General features: G+C 48.7%; 1 protein-coding gene across 1 annotated transcript in view; it reads right to left on the bottom strand.

Annotated features, from left to right (window-relative positions):
• Positions 1–25,756, bottom strand: part of LOC138283491 (transient receptor potential cation channel subfamily V member 1-like) — a 366,031-nt gene that overhangs the window by 218,580 nt on the left and 121,695 nt on the right. Inside the window, exons 7-8 of the mRNA XM_069221435.1 lie at positions 12,250–12,408; positions 10,685–10,780 (exon numbers count right to left, since the gene is read on the bottom strand). Coding sequence (XP_069077536.1) covers positions 10,685–10,780; positions 12,250–12,408 — 255 coding nt within the window. The remainder of the gene's footprint in view (positions 1–10,684; positions 10,781–12,249; positions 12,409–25,756) is intronic.

Raw genomic sequence — 25,756 nt, 5'->3', positions numbered from 1 at the left:
AATTCCGCTACAGGTATTACGACTCACAGCTTGGAATCCGCCACAATACAGACGACCACACAAGTCCGCCACACCAAAGGTCAGTGACAAACTGGCGATACCAAAACCTACCCCGTCACGCCAACAGGACTATGCCTACAGTATCACGACCCACGAATCAACGCGGCGGTCTTTAAACCACGGTAAACCATTGGCGGTACACACCGCCACGCTCAAAATACACACACATTTACAAAACATAACCACATTGGACAATTCGAAATACACACACAAACCCTTACTACCAAAATTCTAAAAGAAGGCCAGAGAGAGAGACTACCTAACACAACACCAGCATCCACAGACACACAACACCATCTCTCATACAACATCCATGCACCTCAATCAACACATCCTCTCCCCATCACAACAGACACCACCTCACACATCACCCACACCAAATCATGGCACCTCAAAGACACCCCAGGTGCTCTGAGGAGGAGCTCAGGGTCATGGTGGAGGAAATCGTCCGGGTAGAGCCACAGCTATTCGGATCACAGGTGCAGCAGACATCCACTGCAAGGACGATGGAGCTATGGCCCAGAATTGTCGACAGGGTTAACGCAGTGGGACAGCATCCAAGAACACGGGATGACATCAGGAGAGGTGGAAGGACCTACGGGGGAAGGTACGTTCCGTGGTATGCAGACACCAGATTGCTGTACAGAGGACTGGTGGTGGTCCCCCACCTCCTCCCCCACAACTAACAACATGGGAGGAGCAAGTCTTGGCGATCATGCATCCTGAGGGCCTCGCAGGAGTAGCAGGAGGACTGGACTCTGGTAAGGAAAATCTTTACTACTTTATCCCCCCCACCTGCATGCCATTACATACTCACACCCTCACCCTCACACCCATCACCCCAACAACCCACAGATACCCCACTAACACAACCGACACATCCCGAAATCAAGCCCTGCATGTAACACCAATGCATGGACACCTATCACCAAAGCATGTCTAGTAGAGAGACTCACACATGCCCCAAAATCACCAATCACACAAGGGCCACTGCAATAATGCAAGCACAGGAGTAGAGAGTAACTCACCCATTGCAAAAGATTGCATACACAGATGCAATAACTATGCATTTACACCCCAACAGGACCCCTACCCAACGCCACCGGACAGGAGGTGCCAGACATATCCAGTCCCCCCACAGAAGAGGCCCACAGTGACGACAGCAGCTCCGCACGCCTGGATCAAGATGACCAGCCCGGCCCATCAGGGACCTCGTGACAGTTGGTTCCCCTGACACAGTCACAAACCACCACGGAACCTCCCCCCTCAGGAAAAACTGCCACAGGACCCACTCAGCTGGCCCATCCCTCTGTCCCCAAGACACATCAATCAGCAGTGCATCCACCACTACAGGGAACCCAGGCAACCCCACTAACACAGGACGATCAGGGACCTGGGGGCAGTGGGCACACGGTTCAGGGGACAGACGCACAGGACATCAGGGAAGCTGGGAGGACTGCTGTGTGACAGGGGGAGGACAGGCCTGAGGGAACCCACTCTCCACGAGGCACTCTCCAACATCATGGGAGCTTACCACCATTCCCAGGAGACCATAGGCATGGTACTGGCCAAGTTTCAGGAGACCCAGCGGCTGCAGGAGGAACACTACCTGGGGATCAGGGAGGACTTGAAGTCCATCAACACAACCTTGGTCAACATTGCAGGGGTGCTGGCAGACCTTCTCAACACCAGGAGGGACACAGTGGCACACCAACGGGCCCCTGACACTCGCCTAGACGATGAACAGCCCCCCACCTTCTCCGGCGCTAGTGGACAGGAGGCACCGCCACAGGAACAACAGGCCACCAGCACCCCACCCACTGCAGATGGAGAACCACCCCGCAAACAGTCCCTGGGATCCAGGAACAAGACAGAGAACATTGTCAAGACCCCCGCCAGGAAATAAGAAAACACTGAATGTCACCCTTCTGTCCCACTTTGACACCCTGTCCACCTTAAACTGCCATTGCTCCACTTCCTATGCCCCACGGTAAAATGCACCTGTGAAACAAATAGACTGGACTCTGCCATGGACATTTCTCCACCATCACCCCAGCCCATTTTACAACCCCCTCCACTTATTTGCACAGAAATAAACACACTTGAATCACAAAACAATCTGGAGTCAGTCTGTGCTTTCACAAATGTGTAATTGCAAAATCTCTGGAATATAGCAATGTCAATGTACTTGTTCACATACCAATGTAACACAGCTGTCGGCCAGCAGTAAACATAGCAGAGGGCACAAATTGGGACCCAGATCTGTGAAATGGAAAGGCAAAGTAACAAGTCAGGGTCCATACAATGAGTGAAAATGACAGACTTATGCTAGCTCCAACAAACGTATGAGCAGTTACATCTTCTTACCTATGTCTCACTGGAAGTATTGCATGATGATGTTGTTTCGGTTGTCGACATCTTCTTCTTCTGCCTCCTCTTCTTCACTGTCCAAAGGCTACACAGCTGCCACAAGACGACCATCTGGCCCATCCTCCTGCAGAAAAGGCACCTGGTGTCGCAAAGCCAGGCTGTGCAGCATACAGCAGGCCACGATTATCTGGCACACCTTCTTCGGTGAGTACTACTGGGAGCCACCTGTCAGATGGAGGCACCGGAATCTGGCCTTCAGTAGGCCGAAGGTGCGTTCTATAATCCTCCTAGTTCACCCATGTGCCTCACTGTAGCGTTCCTCTGCCCTTGTCCTGGGATTCCTCACTGGGATCAGTAGCCATGACAGGTTGGGGTAACCAGAGTCACCTGCAAATGTCGAAGGACAACTGCTAGACACACACTAACCGTTAGGGACAACCCCATACCCAGGCACCTATGTCAACTGTGTTGGGACCTTGGCCTCACCTATTAGCCACACACAGGGCCTGATTCTGATGTTGGCGGGCGGCGGGAGCCACCCACCAAGCGGGAACCGCCAGAAGACCGTACCGCGGTCGAAAGACAGCGGCGGTCATTCTGGGTTTCCCACTGGGCTGGCGGGCGACCGCCAAAAGGCCACCCGCCAGCCCAGTGTGAAACAGCCTTCCCACGAGGACGCCGGCTCCGAATGGAGCCGGCGGAGTGGGAAGGTGCGACGGGTGCAGTGGCACCCGTTGCGTATTTCAGTGTCTGCATAGCAGACACTGAAATACATAGTGGGGCCCTCTTATGGGGGCCCCACGGCACCCCCTACCGCCATCCTGTTCCTGGCGGGAGACCCGCCAGGAACAGGATGGCGGTAGGGGGTGTCAGAATCCCCATGTCGGCGGAGCGCGCTCCGCCGCCATGGAGGATTCTCAAGGGCAGCGGAAAGTCAGCGGTACACCGCCGACTTTCCGTTTCTGGCCGCGGCTGAACCGCCGCGGTCAGAATGCCCAGCGGTGCACCGCCAGCCTGTTGGCGGTGCTACCGCGGTCATTCGCCCTGGCTGTTTTTACCGCCAGGGTTAGAATGACCACCACAGTGCCTCAGGAATTGCCTCATCACATAAGGGATGCTGCTATTCCTCAAAATGTAAGCGTCATGCACTGAGCCAGGATACTTGGAATTCACATGGGAGATGTACTGGTCTGCCAGACACACCGTCTGCACATTCATCGAATGGTAGCTTTTCCGGTTTCTGTACACCTGTTCATTCCTGCGGGGGTACAAATGCCACATGTGTACCATCAATAGCACCAATGATGTTGGGGATATGTCCCAGGGCATAGAAGTCACCTTTCACTGTGGGCGAATCCTCCACCTGAGGGAAAACGATGTAGCTGCGCATGTGTTTCAGCAGGGCAGATAACACTCTGGACAACACTTTAGAGAACATTGGCTGGGCTGGGACATCCCTGATGCCATGGCAATTGTTGTTTGAAAAGACCCACTGGCCAGGAAATGGAGTACAGGCAGAACCTGCACTAGATGGGGTATTCCTGTGGGATGGCGGATAGCTGAAATCAGGTCTGGCTCCAACTGGGCACACAGTTCCAGGATTGTTGCACGATCAAGTCTGTATGTGATTATGATGTGTCTCTCTTCCATTGTCGACAGGTCCACCAGGGGTCTGTATACCGGAGGATGCCGCCATCTCATCACCTGCCCCAGCAGACGTGCCCTATGGAGGAGAACAGCGAGCATAGGGTCATCCAAAACTGAGGTATCACAATGTGTTATTTGCTGAAACGTTGGTAATTCGTAATGTGCCGGTATCTGTCTGTTTCCCCGGCCTAGATAGGTGTGACGCAGTTTTTATCCATCCCATGTGGCCCACTGAAATGGCGGTTGCCTGACCTGTAAGGTGGGACAAGGGGAAATGAGGTAACTGCGCTGGCGTTGTACACTGTCGCGGTGGGCGGTCGAAGACCGCAGCGCAATTCAGCAGTGGTTAACATTGGGCCCTATGGGTCCCAGGAGGAAATGACGATGTACGTACCGTCACCTCCGTGGACGTGACCGCCATTTTCTATCTGTTCAATCAATCAATCAATCAAAGAGACTTATAGAGCGTGCTACTTACCCGTGAGGGTCTCAAGGCGCTGGAGGTGGGAGAAGGAGAGGGGGCAGGAGGTGGGGTCGGGAGGGGAGGGGAGATCACTGTTCGAAAAGCCAGGTCTTAAGGTTCTTCCTGAAGAGCAGGAGGTCTTGGGTCTTGCAGAGGTGGGTGGAGAGGGAGTTCCAGGCCTTGGGGGCTAGGTAGGAGAAAGATCTTCCTCCGGTGGTAGTGTGTTTGATGCGCGGGACAGTGGCGAGTGAGAGGTCGGCGGAGCGGAGGTGGCGTGTGGGAGTGTGGAAGGTCACTCTTTCGTTAAGGTAGGTTGGGACGGTTTTATGGAGCGATTTATGTGCGTGGATGAGGATCTTAAAGGTGATCCTTTTGTCTATGGGGAGCCAGTGGAGGGATTTGAGGTGTGGTGAGATGTGTTCATGTTGGGGGAGGTCGAGGATGAGTCGTGCTGCTGAGTTCTGGATTCGCTGAAGTTTTTCGCATGAGCTTTTGTGTGTTCCCTCACTTGATACCTCACCTTCAACAGGAGAGGACCTACACCTCAAGTCTTGCTGTGACCTGTGCCTGAAAGCGACAATGGCTACAGTGTCTGGGGAAAGGGCCCCTGCCTTCACTTCAGAGAAGTTGGAGAAACTGGTAGATGGGGTCCTCTCCCAGTACATGCAATTGTACTGTCCTCCAGACAAAAAGGTGAGTACACTGTGAGCATGCTGCGTGGGCAATGCCTGTTTTGAGTGGTGTGGATGGAAGATACATGGGGGGGGCTGAGGCCTGCATGTGAGGATGGTGAGTGTATGTGCTTCAGGGTATGGGTGAGAACTGGTAGGCAATGAGTATGACGGTCCGGACGGGTGAATAATTTTCTTTCCTCCTGTACCTTTCCTCTAGGTCAGCGCCCACCAGGTATTTGGCGTGCCATCGCAAAGGACATCCGGACCCTGGGGGTCTACCATAGACGGAGCACCCACTGCCGTAAAAGATGGGAGGACCTGCGCCGCTGGAGCAAGAACACAGCGGAGGCCCAGCTGGGGATGGCCTCCTAACATGTAAGGGGTGCCGGTCGCACCATGATCCCCCTGATGTACCGGATCCTGGCGGTGGCCTATCCGGAGTTGGATGGGCGCTTGAGGACATCACAGCAGCCACAAGCGGGTGAGTACACTCATTCAGCTGACTGCGCACATTACGAGGTGTCTGGGTGGGGGAGGTGGGCTGTGGGTTCCCCTAGGCCAGGGCGAACTTGGTAGGCAAGGTCCCTTGTTAGGCAGGCTCTGTGGCACCCCATCCCCACTACTGGTAATAGCCATCTACACCTAGTCAGGATCCTGTGACTTCCAGGTGAGCAGCAATTGGGCTTAGGCCTCGTACCCCATGGGCATGTGAATTTGCTAGGAACTGTTAGTGCATGGCTTAGTGCAGAGGGCTGCTCCCTGTGTGTTGTGTCCATCAGCTGTAGTGGTGTTGCATTCACTGAACATGTTTTTCTTCTGTCTCCCCACCTTTTTGTTTTGTCTCCCTGTTCTTGTGTGCAATAGCATCATCTGTCAGAGGATCAGTGGCACTGGAGCAGGAGGGAGCTGCAACCCACTTGGCCCTGGAGGGTGAAGCAACGGAGTCTGAAGCCACCAGTGGGGCGGAGGGCGAGGGGAGCTCCACGACGGGGACAGTAGCATACACCAGTGACAGCGACTCCTCCTCTGATGGGAGCTCCCTTGCGGTGGCGGGCACCTCATCAACAGGTACAGCCACCCCCCCCCCACCAGCACCGCCCTCCCAGCAGCCCCTCAGCGTGTGTCCCGTGCCCGCTCACCCAGGAGGGTGGGCATCTCCTTCGTCCCAGGCACCTCAGCCCCTGCCCCAGTCAGCCCTGCTGCCCTCAGTGAGGAGGCTATTGACCTCCTGAGATCCCCCACTGTTGGGTAATCTACCATTTTGAATGCCATCCAGGGAGTTGAGAAGCATTTGCAACAAATAAATGCATACCTGGAGGGCATTCATTCTGGGCAGGCGGCCCAACAGAGAGCATTTCAGGCTCTGGCCTCAGCAATGATGGCAGCCATTGTCCCTGTGTCCAGTCACCCTCCTCCAACTTCCTCCACCCCGACCCAATCCCCTGTACCTCAGCCCATCCCAAGCACACCATCAGACCAACATGCACACTCATCAACACACAAGTGTGGACATGGCAAACATAAGCACCACACATCCCACAAGCACTCACACAAGCACCATACCCATGCAGACACAGCTACATCCACTGCCTCCACTGTGTCCCCCTCCTCCACGTCCTCCTCCTCCCTCCCTGTCTCGTCTCCACCCACACCTGCATGCACTACATCCTCACCCACTACCTCCATCACCAGCACACCCATCACCACACACCACTCATGTGCTATCACCACCCCCATTACCATGCACACATCCCCAGTGTCCTCTCCCTGTCCTCCTCCCAAAGTACACAAATGCAGGCACACACCCACCCAACAGCCATCTACCTCACAACAGCCTCCGGCCCATGCACCTTCACCCAAATTCAGCAAATGTATACCTCCTACAACCACTACCTCTTCCTCCACTCCCAAACCCCCTCCATCTTCTCGTCCCAGTGTGTCTAAAAATCTTTTCCTGGCAAACTTTGACCTCTTCCCTTCAGCCCCCCCCCTTACCCTAGGGCCAGGCTTTCCAGGTCCCAGCCCAGCACCTCAGCCACCAAATCCCCAGGCACCGTGGTGCCTGCAACTGCGGGGTCATCGAGTGCGCCACCCATCAGGGCTGCCAGTGTGCCACGTAGCGAGGGCAAAGACATTCCGCCACCTGCCAAGGTGAAAAAGGTGCCCACATCCCGAAGGGAGAAGCTGCACCTACCAGCCACCAAGGGCTCCGCCAAAACAAAAGGGGGCAGTGGCAAGACACCTGCGGCACCATCAAAGGTGGGGAAGGGACAAAAGCAGAAGAGCAGGACAGGACAGGGCACGGTGGCACCGAATGAGGGACTAGTGTCACCCCTTCTGTCCACGACTACACCAACCTGTACAGCGGTGAACACCGCAACCTGCCCCGCAAACTGCACAGCCCCCTGCACCGCCAGCGGCACGTCTGCAGCCTCAGCAACAGTCCCCAGCATCTTCCCCAGTGGGCAGCCATCCAAGTCTGCAGGAGACGTCCTGCTGTGTCCCTCAACAGGTGCTGACACATGCACCACTGCCAGCACCACAGACACGCCGCAAGCACCGCCACCAGCCCCGCGACGTGCTCGGACAGTGGCACCACTGCTGACATGGCTACCATCCCCAGTGATCAGTCGTCTGAGGCTGGAGGAGACTTCCTGGACCGTGCCTAGCTTCCATTAGGCATGACTTCCATCAATGTTTGCACCTGCAGGTGGAAGGTGAAGCCGCAGCAGTGTGGGGTATGTCTCTGCCTCCATGGCGTATCATGCAACCTGTTCCTAGGCAATCTCGTGGCACATACACCCAGGTGAGGGAATGGGACCAGCCACACTGCATGTGGAGAACTCTGGGCACAATGCCCCCTCCAGAACCAGTGGAGAAAGGCATCCACTACCTCAGACCTTGGCAGGATGAAAGACTCTGGGCACAAGGCCCCCTCCAGAACCAGTAGAGAATCACATCCACTACCTCAGTCCTTGGCAGGATGAAGCACTCTGTGCACAATGCCCCCTCCAGAACCAGTGGAGAAAGGCATCCTCTACCTCAGTCCTTGGCAGGATGAAGGACTATGGGCACAATGCCCCCTCCAGAACCAGTGGAGAATCACATCCACTAATTCAGTCCTTGGCAGAATGAATCACTCTGGGTACAATGACCCCTCCAGAACCAGTGGAGAAAGGCATCCACTACCTCAGTCCTTGGCAGGATGAAGCACTCTGGGCACAATGCCCACTCCAGAACCAGTGGAGAAAGGCATCCACTACCTCAGTCCTTGGCAGGATGAAGAACTCTGGGCACAATGCCCCCTCCAGAACCAGTGGAGAAAGGCATCCACTACCTCAGTCCTTGGCAGGATGAAGCACTCTGGGCACAATGCTCCCTCCAGAACCAGTGGAGACTGTTATCCACTTGAGAGACAGTGGCTTTGCACTCCCCAGGATAAAGCAGTGGGCAAACCACCCACTGGAAAGACTTGAGAGACTGTGGCTTTGCACTCCCCAGGATAAAGCAGTGGGCAAACCACCCACTGGAAAGACTCGAGAGACTGTGGCTTTGCACTCCCCAGGATGAAGCAGTGGTCAAACCACCCACTGGAAAGACTTGAGAGACTGTGGCTTTGCACTCCCCAGGATAAAGCATGGACAAACCACCCACTGGAAAGACTTGGGAGACTGTGGCTTTGTACTCCCCAGGATAAAGCAGTGGGCAAACCACCCACTGGAAAGACTTGAGAAACTGTGGACTTGAGGGACTGTGGCTTTGCACTCCCCAGGATAAAGCAGTGGGCAAACCACCCACTAGAAAGACTTGAGAGACTGTGGCTTTGCACTCCCCAGGATACAGCAATGGGCATGGAGCCCCCTCGTGCAGCAGTGGCGTCGTGCGTTCATCCGGCTGAGGTGACCCCCCTTTGCCCCCCCTTCCCTTCCCCCTGAGGTGCCTGTTTATTTTTGATCTGATGCCCCTGCAGGGTTTTCTCCATTTCGAGTCAGGTATCTTGTGTGGGCTTCGTCCATTCATTTTGGGACCACTGGTCCACGGACAATGATTGGTACACTATTCAGACTTGTGTAGTTGGTGTACATATTTGTATATAAAGAATTTTGAACTTTCACTATCAGATTTTTCATGATTACAATTGTTACAATCATTTAATTTTGTCCTTGCGCTCTTCCAGGGGGTGTGGGGGTGTATATGTAATGTTGCTGCATGTATTTGTGTGTATAGCAGAGGAAGTTAAAAATGTGTTCTTGTTGTCCACCACTTTGTAATTTTCTCATGGTACAAATTAGAATTTCCCCTCTATCAGATACATTCAAACATGGGCTATGCTGTGCTTGCTTTCATACTTGTGTAATGCTGTTTGTATTTAACCACCAGCTCCATCTTGACCACTGACTCCAGTTTGTGTTTAGCTTACCTTCACACACGGTCAGGTATTTTTCCACACACAGCTTGTACAACATGATTTCACTCTTTCTCACTGAAGGATGTGTACGTAACATGGAGGAGTGAAGAGCATTGATGATAACATGTACCAGGCTGAGTATGCTTATGGTAAGGCAGGGAACAGCTTGGCCTTGGAAAAACACTGTGAGAGTTGGCCTGTCGCACCCATGCTCCTTTTCAACACTGACCTGGTGCGGCCAGAGTTTGAACAACATCTTACAGCATGGGAGGGGGGAGTTTCAAGAATTCTCCTCTCCAACTTGTTTAAGGTACTTAAGAAGAGAGCTTAAAGACTGGGGTTACACAGAACTCATTCTGGGAAGGGGATGCCTTTTCCCCGTTCCCATTGAGGGTGGTTCTGTCTTTCTGCAGTCATCTGGGTTCTCGACTTGAAGTTGGCAAAGGGATGAGGTCACTGTCAAGCCCCATGGTGATGCATTTTTTATTCTTATTTTAAGTTTTGCGCTGTGCATGAATATATAATCACTATGTTTATATAAATATATATTATACATCGTTGAAGTAGTGTATTTTCATTGTTTGTTTCTATGATCATTATTATTCTACTGCTGTGATTATTTTCAGAAGTGTACTTGTGTTGCTGCATTTGACCTACATGCTTTCCCTGTACCAACCTTTAGGAACCTTGAGAAGTGCCTTAATAAATGTATTGCTCAGACTAAGAGTCCTGCATTGTTGGCATTCCTTTTATTTTGTCTTTTCTCAGTCTGAAGTATAGTAAAACAGCTAGTCCTCACAAGTTTTCTTTTTAGACAGTCTTTCCGTTACACAAAGTGTGCTGCATGGAGAAGGTTTCTGAAGATGATCAAGATTGGGCCCCAGGAGCCTGGGGATGCAATCAAATAGTTATCGAAATATGTTAGAAACCTGGCTGCTCCCAGCTATAATGGTTCAAATTAGTTTCAAGGAATCAGAAGTAAATAAAGGAACAGTAATTTGCATTGCAGTCACTCTCATTATTTACCTTGTGAGTAGTCCTGGGCAACGAATCTGGACTTACCCCTCGGATGAAGAAATAGATCCCTCCAATCACGGTTATGATCTCTCCCGCAATGCGCAGGTAAGCTCCCTTCGAGTGTTCTAATGGAAAGGGAGGCTGTTTGGAAGAGAGGGGGACACTTTATGATCCTTTCTGGGAGAAGCTAGCAATAATATTATCACTGGTACAAGAGGCAGAGAGACAAGAAACTTGGGTTAAGGAGAAGGGTTGAAAAGGGAAACCTTCTAGATTACATTTCTGGACATTGTGGGTTTCATAAGGGACTTTAAGTAGTCTTGATGCCAAAGTTAGTGGATGGAGATAGGTATTTAGCCCATTCAAATGCACTTTTATTGTCGTAACAAATCTCATAGCATCAATTGTTTCCATTCCCTACTTGTGTAGCTTAAACATCTTCATTACTCACAATTACAAAATCAACATTGTTCAATGTTATTCTGAGCTTTTATCTGCACTTCAACCATCAGATTATGGGCCTCATTACAACCCTGGTGGTCAAAGACAGCCAGGGCTGTTTTGGCGATTGCACCACCAACAGGCTGGCAGTGTAATCTTGCCTATTACGACCGTGGTGGAAGCGCCGCGGTCGCACCGCCGGGACCGGCGGTTTTAATTCTCCAGGGCAGCGCTGCTTGCAGTGCTGCCCAGGGGATTACGAGTCCCCTTCCCGCCAGCCTGTCCATGGTGGTAGGAACCGCCATGGAAAGGCTGCCCTGAAGGGGAGTCTGGGGGCCCCTGCACCGCCCATGCACTTGGCATGGGCAGTGCAGGGGCCCACACTGCTTTTCACTGTCTGCTCAGCAGACAGTGAAAAGCGTGACGGGTGCAGCTGCACCCGTCGCACGGCCGCAACACCGCCGGCTCTATTAGGAGCCAGCTCCCATGTTGCAGCCGACATCCCGCTGGCCCAGCGGGGATTTTTAGAATGGGAACGGCAGGAGTGTGATCGCATTGGCGGGCGCACGGCGGTTACACCTTGGGGTTGTAATGAGGCCCTATGTCTCCTACTTCATGTTATGAAAAGCAATTTATTCTTTGATGGGTTTGTTTTTCTGCTTTCATTTCTTGAATAAACACATTCAAGGCTCTGGCACTTTTGTAAACAGCAGACTTGCTTTAACAGTGAACTTTTTATTGCTTTATTTTCACTACTGTACTCCTCAGGGTGAGGGCACAGGAAGACCCACCGAACCCGCAGGCTGTACTCCACCAGAGGGCACAAATGACCACAATGCGCCAAAACGTTGCTCAGGTCAGTACTGCACAGAGGCAGCTCCTGCTTACTATTTTTAACATTCTTTAAGGTGACGAAAAAGAAAGTGCAGAAAATATACATTTTTGAGATATAAGTGACTATTATAGTTTTTAAATAGAGATAATATAAGTTGTAGCTAGGGCTGTCCTTACTCCCAGCTTTAAATAAACATTTATCTCAAATTTGCTCTTGTTCTGCGTGTCAATAAGAATAAAGACTATACAATGCCCGTAACAGAAGCAGGCTTTTAACCTCAAGTTTGAAATCAATAAAGTGTGCAACAAAGCTGATAGGAAAAAAGCAGACATACTTTTCCTTTCACGGGCCTGTAGTATGCGGCAATGGTAAATACAACCAAGTATGCGGTGTACATCAGGAAGTTGAAGTAAAAGATGCGCTTGACAAATCGATCCCACTTGTCCTGCAGCAGCCGGTTGAGGGGCTCCACCAGCAGCATATCGTGGCGATTCTGAGACAGACAGGAAAATATTAATCACAATATGACTCGGGGGGTATCAGGATTGTGTAATGGCGATCACAGGGTAGATGAATGAAACACTGAAGCTGCTTCATAAAATTACAATTATTTGTATTCATTTTCCACTGTGCCTAACACAAGTATAGACGCTTAAAGTTCCAGAATAAGAAGAAAGTAGGGCAATTGGGCCATCATGTTATTATTGCTATATATATATATATGCAAGTATACAGTACAAATCTTGAAAATAGCAGACGTGAGCCAACCATTATGAATGTCTTCAAGTCTGGCCTGGAGCCACCAGAACAGGCTCCAGGGCAGCAGAACACATCCCAGGGGACTGGGCCTTTTGCAATGGGTTGAACAAGGGAACACTGACCCTCCTGTCCATCAGCCTGAACCTAATTTCTGGCTGCAAGATATGTAGGGCCCTGGGTCCTTCTGGGAAATTAAATGGGTGCATGTCTCTGTTCGCCATCCTAATTTATTTTAGGAAAAAAGGACAACACACAAATAACTATTGTAGATTGGAAATATGAGTAGAAATGACGATACTTTTGCTGCCACGTCATTCATATCAAGAAAGGATTCCGGGGAATCATTAAAGACTGCATTCTATCCTTTATGGCACTCAAGTTACTAATTTATATTTTTCTCAAGTGGTCTCACTCCATTTTTGAGTAGTACCGACAGGCTGTTTGTGAGGTTTCGCTACAGACAGCTTTTCGTGTCTGGGAGATTGCATTTTAGCAATGTTTTAAAAAGTATGTATGTAAAGAAATATTTCACAGAGTGGGCTTTGGGTCAGTCCACTTCATTCATGGACTTTTATGGGCTTTTCCTTGGCTTCCTATTGCTTAGAACGGCTGTCCATCTAGGCCATCACATTTCATGGATACCTACATTGTCCCATTAGTGTTCCTTGGGTGTTGGTGATGGTGCACAAGTACTCCTTTTGTTAGACTGCAGAAGCAGCATAAAATGTAACTTTTATTTCAGAGTCAGCATGTGTTCCTTGATGTATTTACTTTACTGAATAACTTTTGTGTCGTAAGTGTGACCTGTTTGACATGCTACAACTATTCGATATTCACCTTCATACATTTGATTTGTTTTACTGATGCGGTAACATATTTTTGGATTTAAAGTTTTTTTGTTCACAAAGACGTATGCAAACACTAGCTTTCGTTAAGATGCACAGGAAATATTGGCCCATTGTCAAAAGTATAGAATATGCTTATATGCTTATATTTGAAGTTCACCACTTAAAGCACAAATTTAGGCCCATATTTATACTTTTTTAGCGCCGCACTTGCGCTGCTTTTTGACGCAAAAGCAGTGCAAACTTACAAAATACATTTGTATTTTGTAAGTTTGAACCGCTTTTGCGTCAAAAAATGACGCAAATGCGGCGTTAACAAGTATAAATGTGGTACTTAATCTTCCAACTCCTTTTTAAAATATTGTTCTTTGAGGCTACAGCTTAATTCTAATAATACAGTTTGTTCTTTGAAGGAGCCTTACTCAGTGTCTGGTAGGATTATGAGAGACAAGGTTATGAGGGTGAGAAAGCGTAATGCGTAAGAAACAAAGAAGAGTAAGGAGGATGAATGAGTGAAAAGGAAACAAGAGGCAATGTTTTAGAAAAAGAGAACTGGGACATTTTGTTGGGTGAGAATATTAACTGCCTTTGCATATTTGTGACAGGCTTGGGATGAAACATTTCACTGTATAAATTTTCAAATGACTGGCATTCTCAACGCTCGTGTTAATACATTATATGAACGAAAGAGTGAACCCTCACAAAGAAGTGAGGCAACCTTATCTTTTGGTTTTGCATGTCAAATAAGAACAGCTTCTTAAAACGAACTAGATCCCTTTGTAATTATTTTACAAAATAGCCCCTGAGTGATTCCGTGTCACAGTTTACTCTGTCAGCGAAGTCCGTCTTTCTGACCATCATTTTGCATGTTTCAGCCCCTAATCGCTGCATAAAAAGCAAAAGTGCAAGCCGCTGACTACAACATTCTCCTGAGTGAAAAGCCAGAACCAGTTGACGCTGTAACACCCCATGGAGCATATTACAATGAAATAAGAGTCCAAGAATGTATACAACCTGCTGCTGTGCTATACTGAAGTGTATAAACATTGTCATCATGAAGATGTATTGGTTAAAAGGTTCATCATAAGAGACTATGGATCATATTTACCAAAAGTTCACGCATCGCAGGGCAGCAAGCAAAGTTGTGCTGAGTTTCTTGAGCAGGACAGAGTTGAACAGCGCCATATCTATTAAGATATGACACTATTCATCTCTCTACCTGTCCTGGCGTACTTGAGGCTGCCTAGCTCAAATGCAGGCACCCTTGCACCACTCTCTAAGGATGCCTGCGTTACAGGCAGGATTATTTTTGTACAGAAACAAAAACAATACTAAGAGGCAATTTCCTTTTCCTATGCATGATCCACAATGCATCACACAAACAAAGAGAAAGTAGGCAGGAGAAATAGTCATATTTGTCCTCGTTACGCCATTGTTGGGGTAGCATACCCTTTGACATTTACTGATTTCAGTTAATCCAGGATTGCATCAGATTCCGTCTGTTGATGGGTGGGAACACCTGGGCCCATGAAACGCCTACCAATACAAAATGTAGTACAATGCATCGCAAGCTGCTGTGTTGTGTTACATTTCTTTACAAAGTCACCCAAGGCAGCGTACCCCTCCCCCTTCCATGGTTTTGTAGGTCTTACTTAAGTCTGTGTGTTGCTTTGTGTCATCGTGTGTGACACAAGAACAATGCAAAGACTTAATAATCTGGGCCTAAGTAACAATAAATTGAGCCTCTCTGTATTAAAAGACAATCTACAACCAAAATCAGATTCCATGCTGAAAACGTCAATGGTGTTGCCAACAATATTGGGTTGCTGCTGAATTTACTAAAAGTTGACAGTGATATGAGGAGTAGCAGGAGTCTGTGACAACAAGATGCAAAGGTGTAGCAATTGTGAGCTTTGCTGATACTCAAGGTGTACCCTTGCTATTGGTTTCAGTGCCATACAATAAATACCAGTAGTTCCTTGAGGGTTGTTGCAGAGCATTGAACAAAACCAACTATATGCATGGGCTAGTGTGGACCTCTGAAACATCTGTGCAGATGGCATATGGTTTGGTGCCTGGACTGTGCAGCACATGCCCCTGAAGCTAGCCACAGTTGGAACATGAACCCCTTTTTCAGGGTAACGGAGGTCCCTTAAATTGACATAGGATGCACCCCTGGGAGTGCCTAATCCTGACTAAAGAATGCGGCCAGTGAGCAAAAACATTAACCAACCTGCTTACTCTTATGCAGCCTCTCAAAGAAAACTTCTTTAAATTCGAACACTTTTTCAACAATGTCCTAGAAAACTGTTCTTGAAAATGTATTAAATTACACTCTACAAATGTTCCTATGAAAGGAGGTCAGTTCTGTGTTGATGTGTTTTTTTAATCCTATCAAATTTCCATCATTGTTACAAGTCCAATCTGCTATAAAGTGCACCGTTTGCGAGCATCTCCCACTGTGTTTTCAACCTTGTATTTAAATTAAGGAATCATTGGAGTTAAAGCTGGATGGTGGAGGCAATTAGATGTCAGAGAATGGCTAAACTGAAGTGGCATGCCAGTTTGCTGATACCAAGGGGCTGCCCACTATGAGTGTGAAAGCCAAATTACATGGAAAGCTGAGTACCTGCGGCCTATGTTGGACACTTTCAGAGCTGGGAGAAAGTGGTGTTGAAGGTCAGGAGGGGGGAGAAAGAGGAGGGCTGCAGATAGAGAGCACACACTTCTGCAGAGCTCAGTTTCATTAATACATTACAAGGTCTGCAAAACAGCACACATACTGATGTGGTGCAGTTCTTACACTGCCCATTCCTACTACAAACAGAGATATCCACACAATGTCCAGTCATTCAAAACAGCACTAAAAAGAAGGGATGAGTGTGCATTATTCACCCCTTAACAGCCCCAGCAAACACAACGGCTTGAAAGGAGATGGATATGCATTCGCTTTAGGTGAAAACTCTTGAGGAGCACTACCCACCTGGATCTAAATCTAGTGAGATTGAAATGATCCAGAGAATAGTTTAAGTTTGGTTCCTTATTTGTTCAAAAACGTTCTGGAACTGCAAGAGGGCCTTCGGGCTACACAGGGATCGCCAGCTGAAGCTAGCAAACAACATGGTCCGAGCCCAGAATTTGTGGGTATTGGGAATTTTTGAAGGAGAGGTAAGCCCAGTTCAAAGTAACTATTGGTCTTTTTAGATGGGGAGGGGCTTGAGATACCTCTGCAAGACCTGCCCGGAGTTATAAGTAGATGCTTTCATCTCAAGACAGCAAGCTAAAGAAGTAAAGGTTTAAGGCCTACTAGGATATGGTGCCGATTTCGTCTATCCCTTTGTTGGATCACTTTGGGCTGCCATGCGCCAACACACACACACACTCTTCCACCATGGTGAAAGGTTGTGTGATTTTTTGTGAGGAATATTTTTGTACTGAAGGGGACCCTTCCAGTACAAAAAAACCTAACCTTTACCACGTTTTCTGCTTTTTCTGTGTGCTGTATAATTCACAATGCATGCAAAGTAAACAAATCAAGGAGAAATGAAAACACTTCTCCTTGTTATGCCTGCCTCAAGAAGGCATAAGATCATGGCGCAAATCCCTGTCTTCGAATGTTTGTAGATAGGGATTTGCACCAAAAGCCTTTGCATGGGAACCCCCCTCGATGAAGAACAGCACAATGCGCAACTTTGGGTTACTTTGGGAAACTATCAAACGCAAATCCTGATTTATGCTGCGTAGTATATACCAGCATAACACTTTGCGTCCCAAAAGTAATTGCTACCAGGGTCAAAGCGTTAGTAAGTCTGCGCCCAGATCTTAGAAACTTCAGAAACTAGCAGGAAAATGCCCTTTATGAATAGCCCTGTTTACCTCAAGGCAACAGGAAGGAGAACAGAGTTACTGCCTTTTCATCGAGAATTTGAAGTAAGGAGTATTCAGGTGAAGATCTTCGACTCTGTGACGCTCTGTATAGTGAGAGAGAGCAAAAGATACCTTCCTGGAGTGTTGTTTATGCTTATGGCATCTTGGACTTCCTGGGAGTGGCTCCTCCTTCTCGTACATTATCTACTATGTACAACTGTTTAGCTGGAACTATTGGGGGCTCTCGCCTTGAATGATGTGGAATAAATCTCAGGGCTACTCAATGACCGGACTTACAAACAAAGATGGACTGTTCTTTGTTGAAGGTCTGGCATAGTTGCTACTTTTCTGGGGTATAAAGACTTGGAAGATTGCCTGCATTAAGGATGAAAAAGCATTTCGTTGCTGCTGAGAAGGGAGATCACGGAGGAGGTCGCAGTGAGTTAGGCAGTCACAGTAAAGACATTTGGCATTTAAAAAAGCACTTACTGAACTAGTCACACTGGCTAATTTGAACCTTTTTTAGGTTTTAGAGCTCCACTTTGTGCTAGAATCCGACCTAGAAATGTAATGCTTTGTTACATAAAATGCACTTTCATAAGTGAAATCCTATGTATTCATGTAGAAGTGATCCTATTAACCTAACAGCTCTGGGGATTAAGTTGCTTTGTAGAAAGATTAATTTTCGCGTCCACTCTGCAGAACACATACTAAGGTGAATTAGGGTCTCAAAATCTGATTACATGATCCATCTCCTTATTTAATGATGAGGGTAATGGCTCTCAAAGAGTGTAGTTCCAGTCGCTCCGGATATCTTCAGCAAGCAGAAGTGGATCAAATGTCGAGAAGCAAATATCCTACATGAAATGAAAAAGAGTATGCAGGTTTTATCCAGAACAGGTTCATGGTCACAAATAGACTGACAGCTCTTCACTTACTGAATCCGAAAAAGAAACAACCTTTACTTTAGGTACATAACCCTCTGTTACTAGCAATTGTTTTACCATATTACAATTACTTTGTTCTCCACATGTACATCTCTTGGGCGGTTGCATCATAGCCTATGTGATTCTGACACTACAGTGCAATTTCAAATCAGTGCCTCGGCCATGGGTACTGTTGGAAATGGGCTTTCTGCAGGGTCACCCCCAAACTTTTTGCCTTTCCCCTTCTCTTTTTCTGACCTCCTTTTCGCTGGCTTTAGGACTCTGAGTACTTTACCACTGCTAATCAGTGCTAAAGTGCATATGCTCGCTCCCTAAAACATGGTGACATTGGCTCATACCCAATTGACATATTTAATTTACTTGTAAGTCCCTAGCAAAGTGCACTAAATGTGCTCAGGGCCTGTAAACTAAATACTACTAGTGAGCCTGCAGCACTGGTGGTGCCACCCACATACATAGCCTTTAACCATGTCTCAGGCCTGCCACTGCAAGACCTGTGTGTGCAGTTTCACTGCCACTTCGACTTGGCATTTAAAAGTACTTGCCAAGCCTTAAACTTCCCTTCTTCTACATATAAGTCACCCCTAAGGTAGGCCCTATGTAACCCATAGGACAGGGTACTATGTAGGTAAAAGGCAGGACATGTACCTACTGTATGTAGTTTACATGTCCTACTAGTGTAAATTTGTTTTCCACTATTGTGAGGCCTGCTCCTTTCATAGGATTGCATTAGGGCTACCCTCACATACTGTTTGAGTGGTAGATTCTGATCTGAAAGGGGTAAACAGGTCATACTTAGTATGGCTAGAATGGTAATAGAAAATCCTGCTTATTGGTGAAGTTGGATTTAATATTGCTATCCTAGAAATTTCACTTTTAGAACGTGAGCATTTATCTACAATCAAATCCTTCTGTGCCTTACAGCCTGTCTCCAATCCACGTCTGGCTAGGTTAGTTGGCAGCTCCCTTGTGCGTTTTTTACTCAGACAACCCCAAACACAGGATGCTCTGCCCCACCTGCACACATCTGCATACTGAATGGGTCTTCCTGGGATGGGAGGGTGGAGGGCCTGACACTTACATTTCAAAGGACAGTGGCCTGCCCTCACACAATGGACTGCCAAACCCCCTACTGGGACCCTGGCAGACAGGATGGAACTGAAAGGGGACCTTGTGCACTTCTAAGACACTCTCTGAAGTCCCCCTCACTTCAAAGACACATTTGGGTATATAAACTGGGTCCCTGACCCTACCAACTCAGACACTTCTTGACAAGATACCTCCTGGGGAAAAAAAACTCTGAACCAGAAACTGCAACCTGCTAAAAGAAGCTGCCTGGCTGCCCAAAGGACTCACCTGACTGCTTTTCTGCAAAGGACTGCTGCCTTGCTGTTGCCCTGCTGCCTTGCTGCCCTTTGGCTCTGCTAAGAAGTGCTCTCCAAGAGCTTGGATTGAGTTTGCCTCCTGTTTCCTGAAATCTCAGGGCCAAAAAGACTTCATCTCTGCAAAGAACTCCTTGTGTAGCGACAATCGACGCACAGCCTGCCGGAATTGATGCACAGCCTGCCATGCAGTGAGAAAATCACCGCAACACCGAACCGGAACAAGGCAGGCCAGCTCCCAGAGTGGAGATTGATGCAGTGCCAGCATTGCGACCAGAAGTTTGACGCATAGCCTACCGGATGGACACATCGCCGAACCGGAACAACGCAGCCCAACTTCCTGAAAGAGGAATCGACGCAGCCCCTGTTGTGAAACAGAAATTTCCCTGCACCGCCCACCGTATCAACACATCTCCTGGGACTTTGTCCTGCGTGCCCAGGATTTCTCCATATCGTCCCCGGGGCGTCCAAATACCCCGCAATAGGAAGAGGATCCAAGCCTGCGTGCTGGAAATTGACGCAAAGCCCTTGTTGCATGGAAAAGCATTGACGCATCATCAGCGTGCGCCCGGAGAAACCAATGCACACCTCCCCATTTTCCACGCATCTGCTCCTCTGCGGTCCCGTGCAGATAATTTAGACGCAAACCAGGTACTTTTCGCTCGAAAGAGAAAGAGACCATTGTTGTTTTTAAGAACTATAAGACTCTATTTATCATTACAAAAGTGACAATTCAACTTGTATTTATCAAATCTTGATCGTTTTGACCTTAATCTACTCAGATAAGTATTCTATATTTTTCTAAACTTGTGTGGTGTATTTTTGTGGTGTTTGCACCGTGTATTTGTGTGATTTATTGCAGAAATACTTTACACATTGCCTTCTAAGTTAAGCCTGACTGCTCAGTGCCAAGTTACCAGAGGGTGGGCACAAGATAATTTGGATTGTGTGCGACTTACCCTGACTAGAGAGAGTGTCCTTGCTTGTACAGGGGGTAACCTGACTGCCAATGAAAGAACCCCTTTCTAGCAGGTACCAACAACAGCAACCCTGAGAAAGGTGAGCAGTTCCTAAACTTATAGGAAAAGGAGATAACTCTAAGTGTCTCTCTCTCACTTTACTTTTGTGATGACCAGTTTTATTGGTAAATGTATGTATGTATATAGGTATGAATGTGGAGCATGGACGTTCCATGCATCCAACCATGGATTTTGGAGCATTCCCAGTTTTACTAAAGCTAGAGCCTAGGGATAGGTCAAAAAGCTATGCCTCTCTGAAGCAGACGTAACAAGGAGAAATATCTTTATTCATTATTTTTTCTTTCCATGTGTGCTGCATTCTGCAGCACACATAGAAAGAAGAACATGTCTTCAAGAATTGGATGGATGGGTGAAGGGTAGCACAGTAAACAATTTTGAGGGGCTGTTTAATCTGATTGTCAGAGAGCACCTGCTTTGTTGTTGTTTTTCAGGGTTACGCCAACACTTGTCAGTGTGTGAGCTCTCTGACCTCAAGGAGTTTGGAAAGGAGGCTGACCTCTGGTTGTGTACCAGAGGGTCTGGTGTGGCATTAGGGGGTGTTCCTAAAGAGAGTGGTCTAGGTGTTTTCCAACCAGGTGGGAAAGGCTTGTGTCCCAGGTAGATCCCAGTGTAATGGGAAGGGTTTGGGATCCCATGTCTTGTCTCAGAAGAGAGGGAGTGGGGGTGGGCTGCGTCCCAGGATGTCCAAGACCCAGTCTCATAGCCTGGTTGTTTCCATGAGTGGACGCCAGGAGGGGAGCCTAGCCTGCACCGTAGGGCCAGCTGCTCAGAGGATCCCATTTTGCCAATAGGACTTGGGCAGGTGGCTGGTGATAGCGTTCCGCTAGTCCTGGTGTCTGGTAGTCTCACTCCAGAGTGGAGGAGGCAGAAATTCAGGCATAGTGTTGAGAGGGGGCTGTGAGCCCAAGTGAAGAACAATGAGGATCAGGGTTCAGCTCTGAGGGCAGAGCCCCCCAGGAATGACCTTGGTGAGACCATTTCTGGGTAGGGGGAATCCAGACTCTGCCAGATGGGCATAGGTCAGGAGACCTGTGCCAGCCAGACTCTTGTGTGGCCCTTGGGAAAGGTGTTTCCCTTGTGGGGGGTAGGTGTGCTCCCCAGGAAGTCCTGGTGCGCCAGGCAATGGTTCAACCTCCGGGTTGTGACTCTGGGTTGGATGATCAGGTTCAAGGGTAAACTCTGACCTGATGGTGGGTAGGTGTGCTCCCAAGGAAGTCGTGGTGCACCAGGCAATGGTTCAACCGCAGGGTGGGACTCTGGGTTGGATGGTAAGGTTCATGGGGTAAGCTCTGACCTGCCTGGGGTAGGTGTGCTCCCAAGGAAGTCTTGGTTCTTTGGGCAATGGACCAATCTGAGGGTGTTGACTCTGGACTGGGTAGACAGGTTCAGGGGGTAAACTCTGACCTGGCTGGGGGGTGCTTGGTGCACTCACCCCCGTTGTGTACCTTCTGATGGCTTCTCCCAAGGTTGGGAGACATGGAACTCTGGGAGTGGGGTCCAGAGAGGGGGAAGACTGCCCCGGACCCCGGTGCAACCCAAGGGTAGCGTCCCGGGGTTGAGTGGTCAGTCGCTGGGTAGTGATCCTGGGCTGGCAAGATTGTTGTGCAGGACGGCTGTATCCAGCACCCTGGCAGTTATGGATTCTGGTGATACCGCTCCTAGGTTAGGGGTAGAGGGAGGAGAGCCGAGCCTCTAGCCCCTGTGGAACCTATGGGTGAGGACCCTAGGTTGGTGGATCAGTGGCAGGGTAGACCCCCTGAACTGATTGGAAGTGGAGTGGAGACAGGTTGCTATGCACCTGGGGCAACTGCCTACCACTCATTGTGGTTTCAGAGACCAGAGGCTCCTAGATGGCCTGGGGCCTGGTTCTGGCCATTGGTAGCTAGGGAGCCCCCATGGGTTAGTCTAGGTTGCCTGGGAAGCATTGAAAGAGAGACTCAACTGGGATCAGAGTGGAGTAGAACTGGAGGATGCCCCTGCCGTGGCGGGCCAGGGTCCATGTTCTATCGCCCCAACCAGGGAAGCCCACCAAGGTATTGATTGGTCTCCCCTGGCTTTAGGCTGGTGGGGGGGGGTTGTGTTGGACCTGGCCCTTGTGGCAGGTTCATCCCCTGACTTTTTGCCTCCTTCCTCCTATTTTTTCAGACCTCTTACTGTTGGTTCGAGGACTCTGAGCACTTTGTCACTTCTGATCAGTGTTAAAGTGCAGGTGCTCTCCCTTCTAAAGTTGGTGTGATTGGCTTATACCTAATTGGCATAATTAATTTACCTATAAGTTCCTTGTACAGTGGTATCTCTATACCCAGGGCCTGTAAATTAAATGCTACTAGGGGACCTGCAGCGCTGCTTGCGCCACCCACTGATGTAGCCTTTCAAACATGTCTCAGGACCTACGAGCACAGCTTTCTGCCACAGGGACCTGGCATCTAAATTTTCGTGCCAGGCCCATAAATCCCCTTTTACTACATGTAAGTCACCCTTAAAGTAGGCTCTAGATAGCCCTATGGGCAGGGTGATATGTATGTAGAAGGCAGGACATGTGCCTAGTAGCGTGGCCTGTCCTGGTAGTGACAAACAGCCTGTTTGGTTTCTCACTGCTGTGAGTGCTGCCTTTTCATAGGATTGCATTGGAAATGCCCTGCCTTATGTGTAGGGGGTATTGTCTGATTTATGAGAGGTAGCGAAGGCATGTTTGGTATGGTTGTAATGGGAGTGAGAAATCCTGCTTACTGGTGTAAGTGGATTTTTTTATTACTATTACAGAAATGCCACTTCTAGAAAGTGAGCATTTCTCTGTGCTTATGGCTCTGCTGTTTTGCAGCTTGACGCCAATCCACGTCTGGGCAGAGTGACAGTTGGGCTTTGTGCATACTTTTCAGACATCCTGTACACAGGGAGGGTAGAGGTGTCACAGAGGTGCATCTGCATACTGAATATTCTTCCTGGGCTGAGAGAAGGGAGAGGCGGGGCACACCTGCATTTGTAAAGGCTGTGTCCTGGCCTCACACAATAGGGTTGTTTACCCCTAACTGATGTTTGGAGCCTGTGTTGGAGAAGAGAGGGGGCACTCCCAGAACTAGTTGTAACTGGTTTGAACCTCCTGTCCCCTTTCTTTGTAAACACACTGTAAAACTGAGTATAAGTACAGGGGAGTTTTCCCCACAATTTGGAGACATCCGGGAACTGGACACAGAATGCTGGAAGGACTTACCAGGAACCGCCATGGACTGCTGCTGCTGTGCTGACCTGTGGCCTGCTTGGTCACTGTAAGGAACTGCCTGCATCCCCCTTGCACTGGACGGCTGCTAGGCACTGCTACCTGTGCTCCTTTTTCCTTGACTTTGTTCCCCAGGGCAGGGTGTGGTGGCCCCTGACCCCTGCAACTGCATCAAGAACGAGGAGTGCTCCATTTCCTCATATAGTGCTTGGAGGGTGCTTGGCTATGCTTATATATAGCCCCTGAGGAGTGCTCTGCTTAATTGGCGTAAAACGCCTTGAAAGCGCTTGTGGCGTTGTGGAGGGCTTTGGGGACCTTGTTGCTGTGGAGGATCACCACCGCAACCTGGGTGCTTCTAATTGATCCCTGCGCTTGAAAGCGCCTTTGCTGATTCCGAGCATCACTGCTGCGACCTGGGCTTTATATATTTTAAGCGCGCCAGAGACGCGCTGCCCCTGGAACCCCCGGGCACCACCAAAAGTCAGAGTCAGGAAGGAGCGAGCGCGCTCATACTGCGCCCCTGGGGCTAAGCACGCTTGGAGGAGCGCCCCCGGGGCACAAGCAGGAACCCCTATTGTGTTGTTCGTGGCATTGTTTTGCCTCCCCCCCCTCCTTGGAGAGCCAGCGGAGGCCCGGGAGGCCCCCAGAGATCGCAGGCCCCAGTCAGGGCCCATTATAAAAGCCAGAGGGGGTGCGTGTCACTCCTCTCTCCCCCAATCATCTTAGCGGCCCCCCAGAGTGAGCGCACAGAGCGCCGGGGGGCCCATTTTGTTCTTTATGGCACTGGAAGTGCCTTTTTCATCATACAAACAGGTACTTTTTAAAAGGAAATATCACATTCAAATGCTCGTAGTATGGACATGACTGATTTATATGGTAATCTGCCTAGTTGCATGATGTGTTACATGTATGTGCTGATGTTCCTCTTATGGGCATGCCATGCTGATATGTTTTATGACTTGCCATGTGTTTATAATGCTCTTAGTAAAGGCATTCATAATACTCTAATGACAAATGCATTTGTGTAGTAATGTTTTACCTGACTACTGCTTATGTTGCATTAGTGGTTACTTCAAATTTGACTATAGTTTTTCACCAAGGTTGGTGCAGATAGTGCTGTATATCTCTAGACACATGCATATATTTCTGGATTTAGTCCTTTATAAGTAAAAACCAAATTAATTTCATCTGGGGTTGCTGGAAATACTGCCTAAACCTTCATAGGTCACAGTACCACTCACAGGCACACAGGTGCATCTCCAAAGCTCTTCAGCTTACTGGCTCAAGTGAGCCTTTTAAACAGAAGGGTGGTTGAGATCATACTGTATCATATCCAGCATAATTTGCACCTTTCATTATTATAAATGCTGTACATAATTAGCGCTTACTTCAAAAGTTGACTGTAATTTTTCACCAAAGTTGTTGCAGATATTGCTGTATAACTCTAGACACATGCATATGTTTCTGGATTTCATCCTTCATCAGTAGAGAGCAAAGACATTTCATCTTTTCATCTGGGGTTCTTCTAAATGCTGCCTAAATCCTCACAGGTCACAGTACCACTCACAGGCACACAGGTGCATCTCCAAAGCTTGTCCGCTTGCAGGCTCAAGGGAGCCTTTTAAACAGAAGGTGTTTGGGAGAACACTAGATCTCTGGACGGCAAGAAGAAGTGAAGGACAAACAACTCAATACATATGTTTGACCAATGTCTTTCTAAAGCTATTGGTCATAAGATGCAGGCATCAGCGAGGTGTGATGAATCTCTGCAGTGCGTATCTAAT

This window comes from Pleurodeles waltl, chromosome 3_1 (genome assembly GCF_031143425.1).
Source record: "Pleurodeles waltl isolate 20211129_DDA chromosome 3_1, aPleWal1.hap1.20221129, whole genome shotgun sequence".
NCBI classification, from domain to species: domain Eukaryota; kingdom Metazoa; phylum Chordata; class Amphibia; order Caudata; family Salamandridae; genus Pleurodeles; species Pleurodeles waltl.
This window is presented reverse-complemented; position numbering and strand designations above follow the sequence as displayed.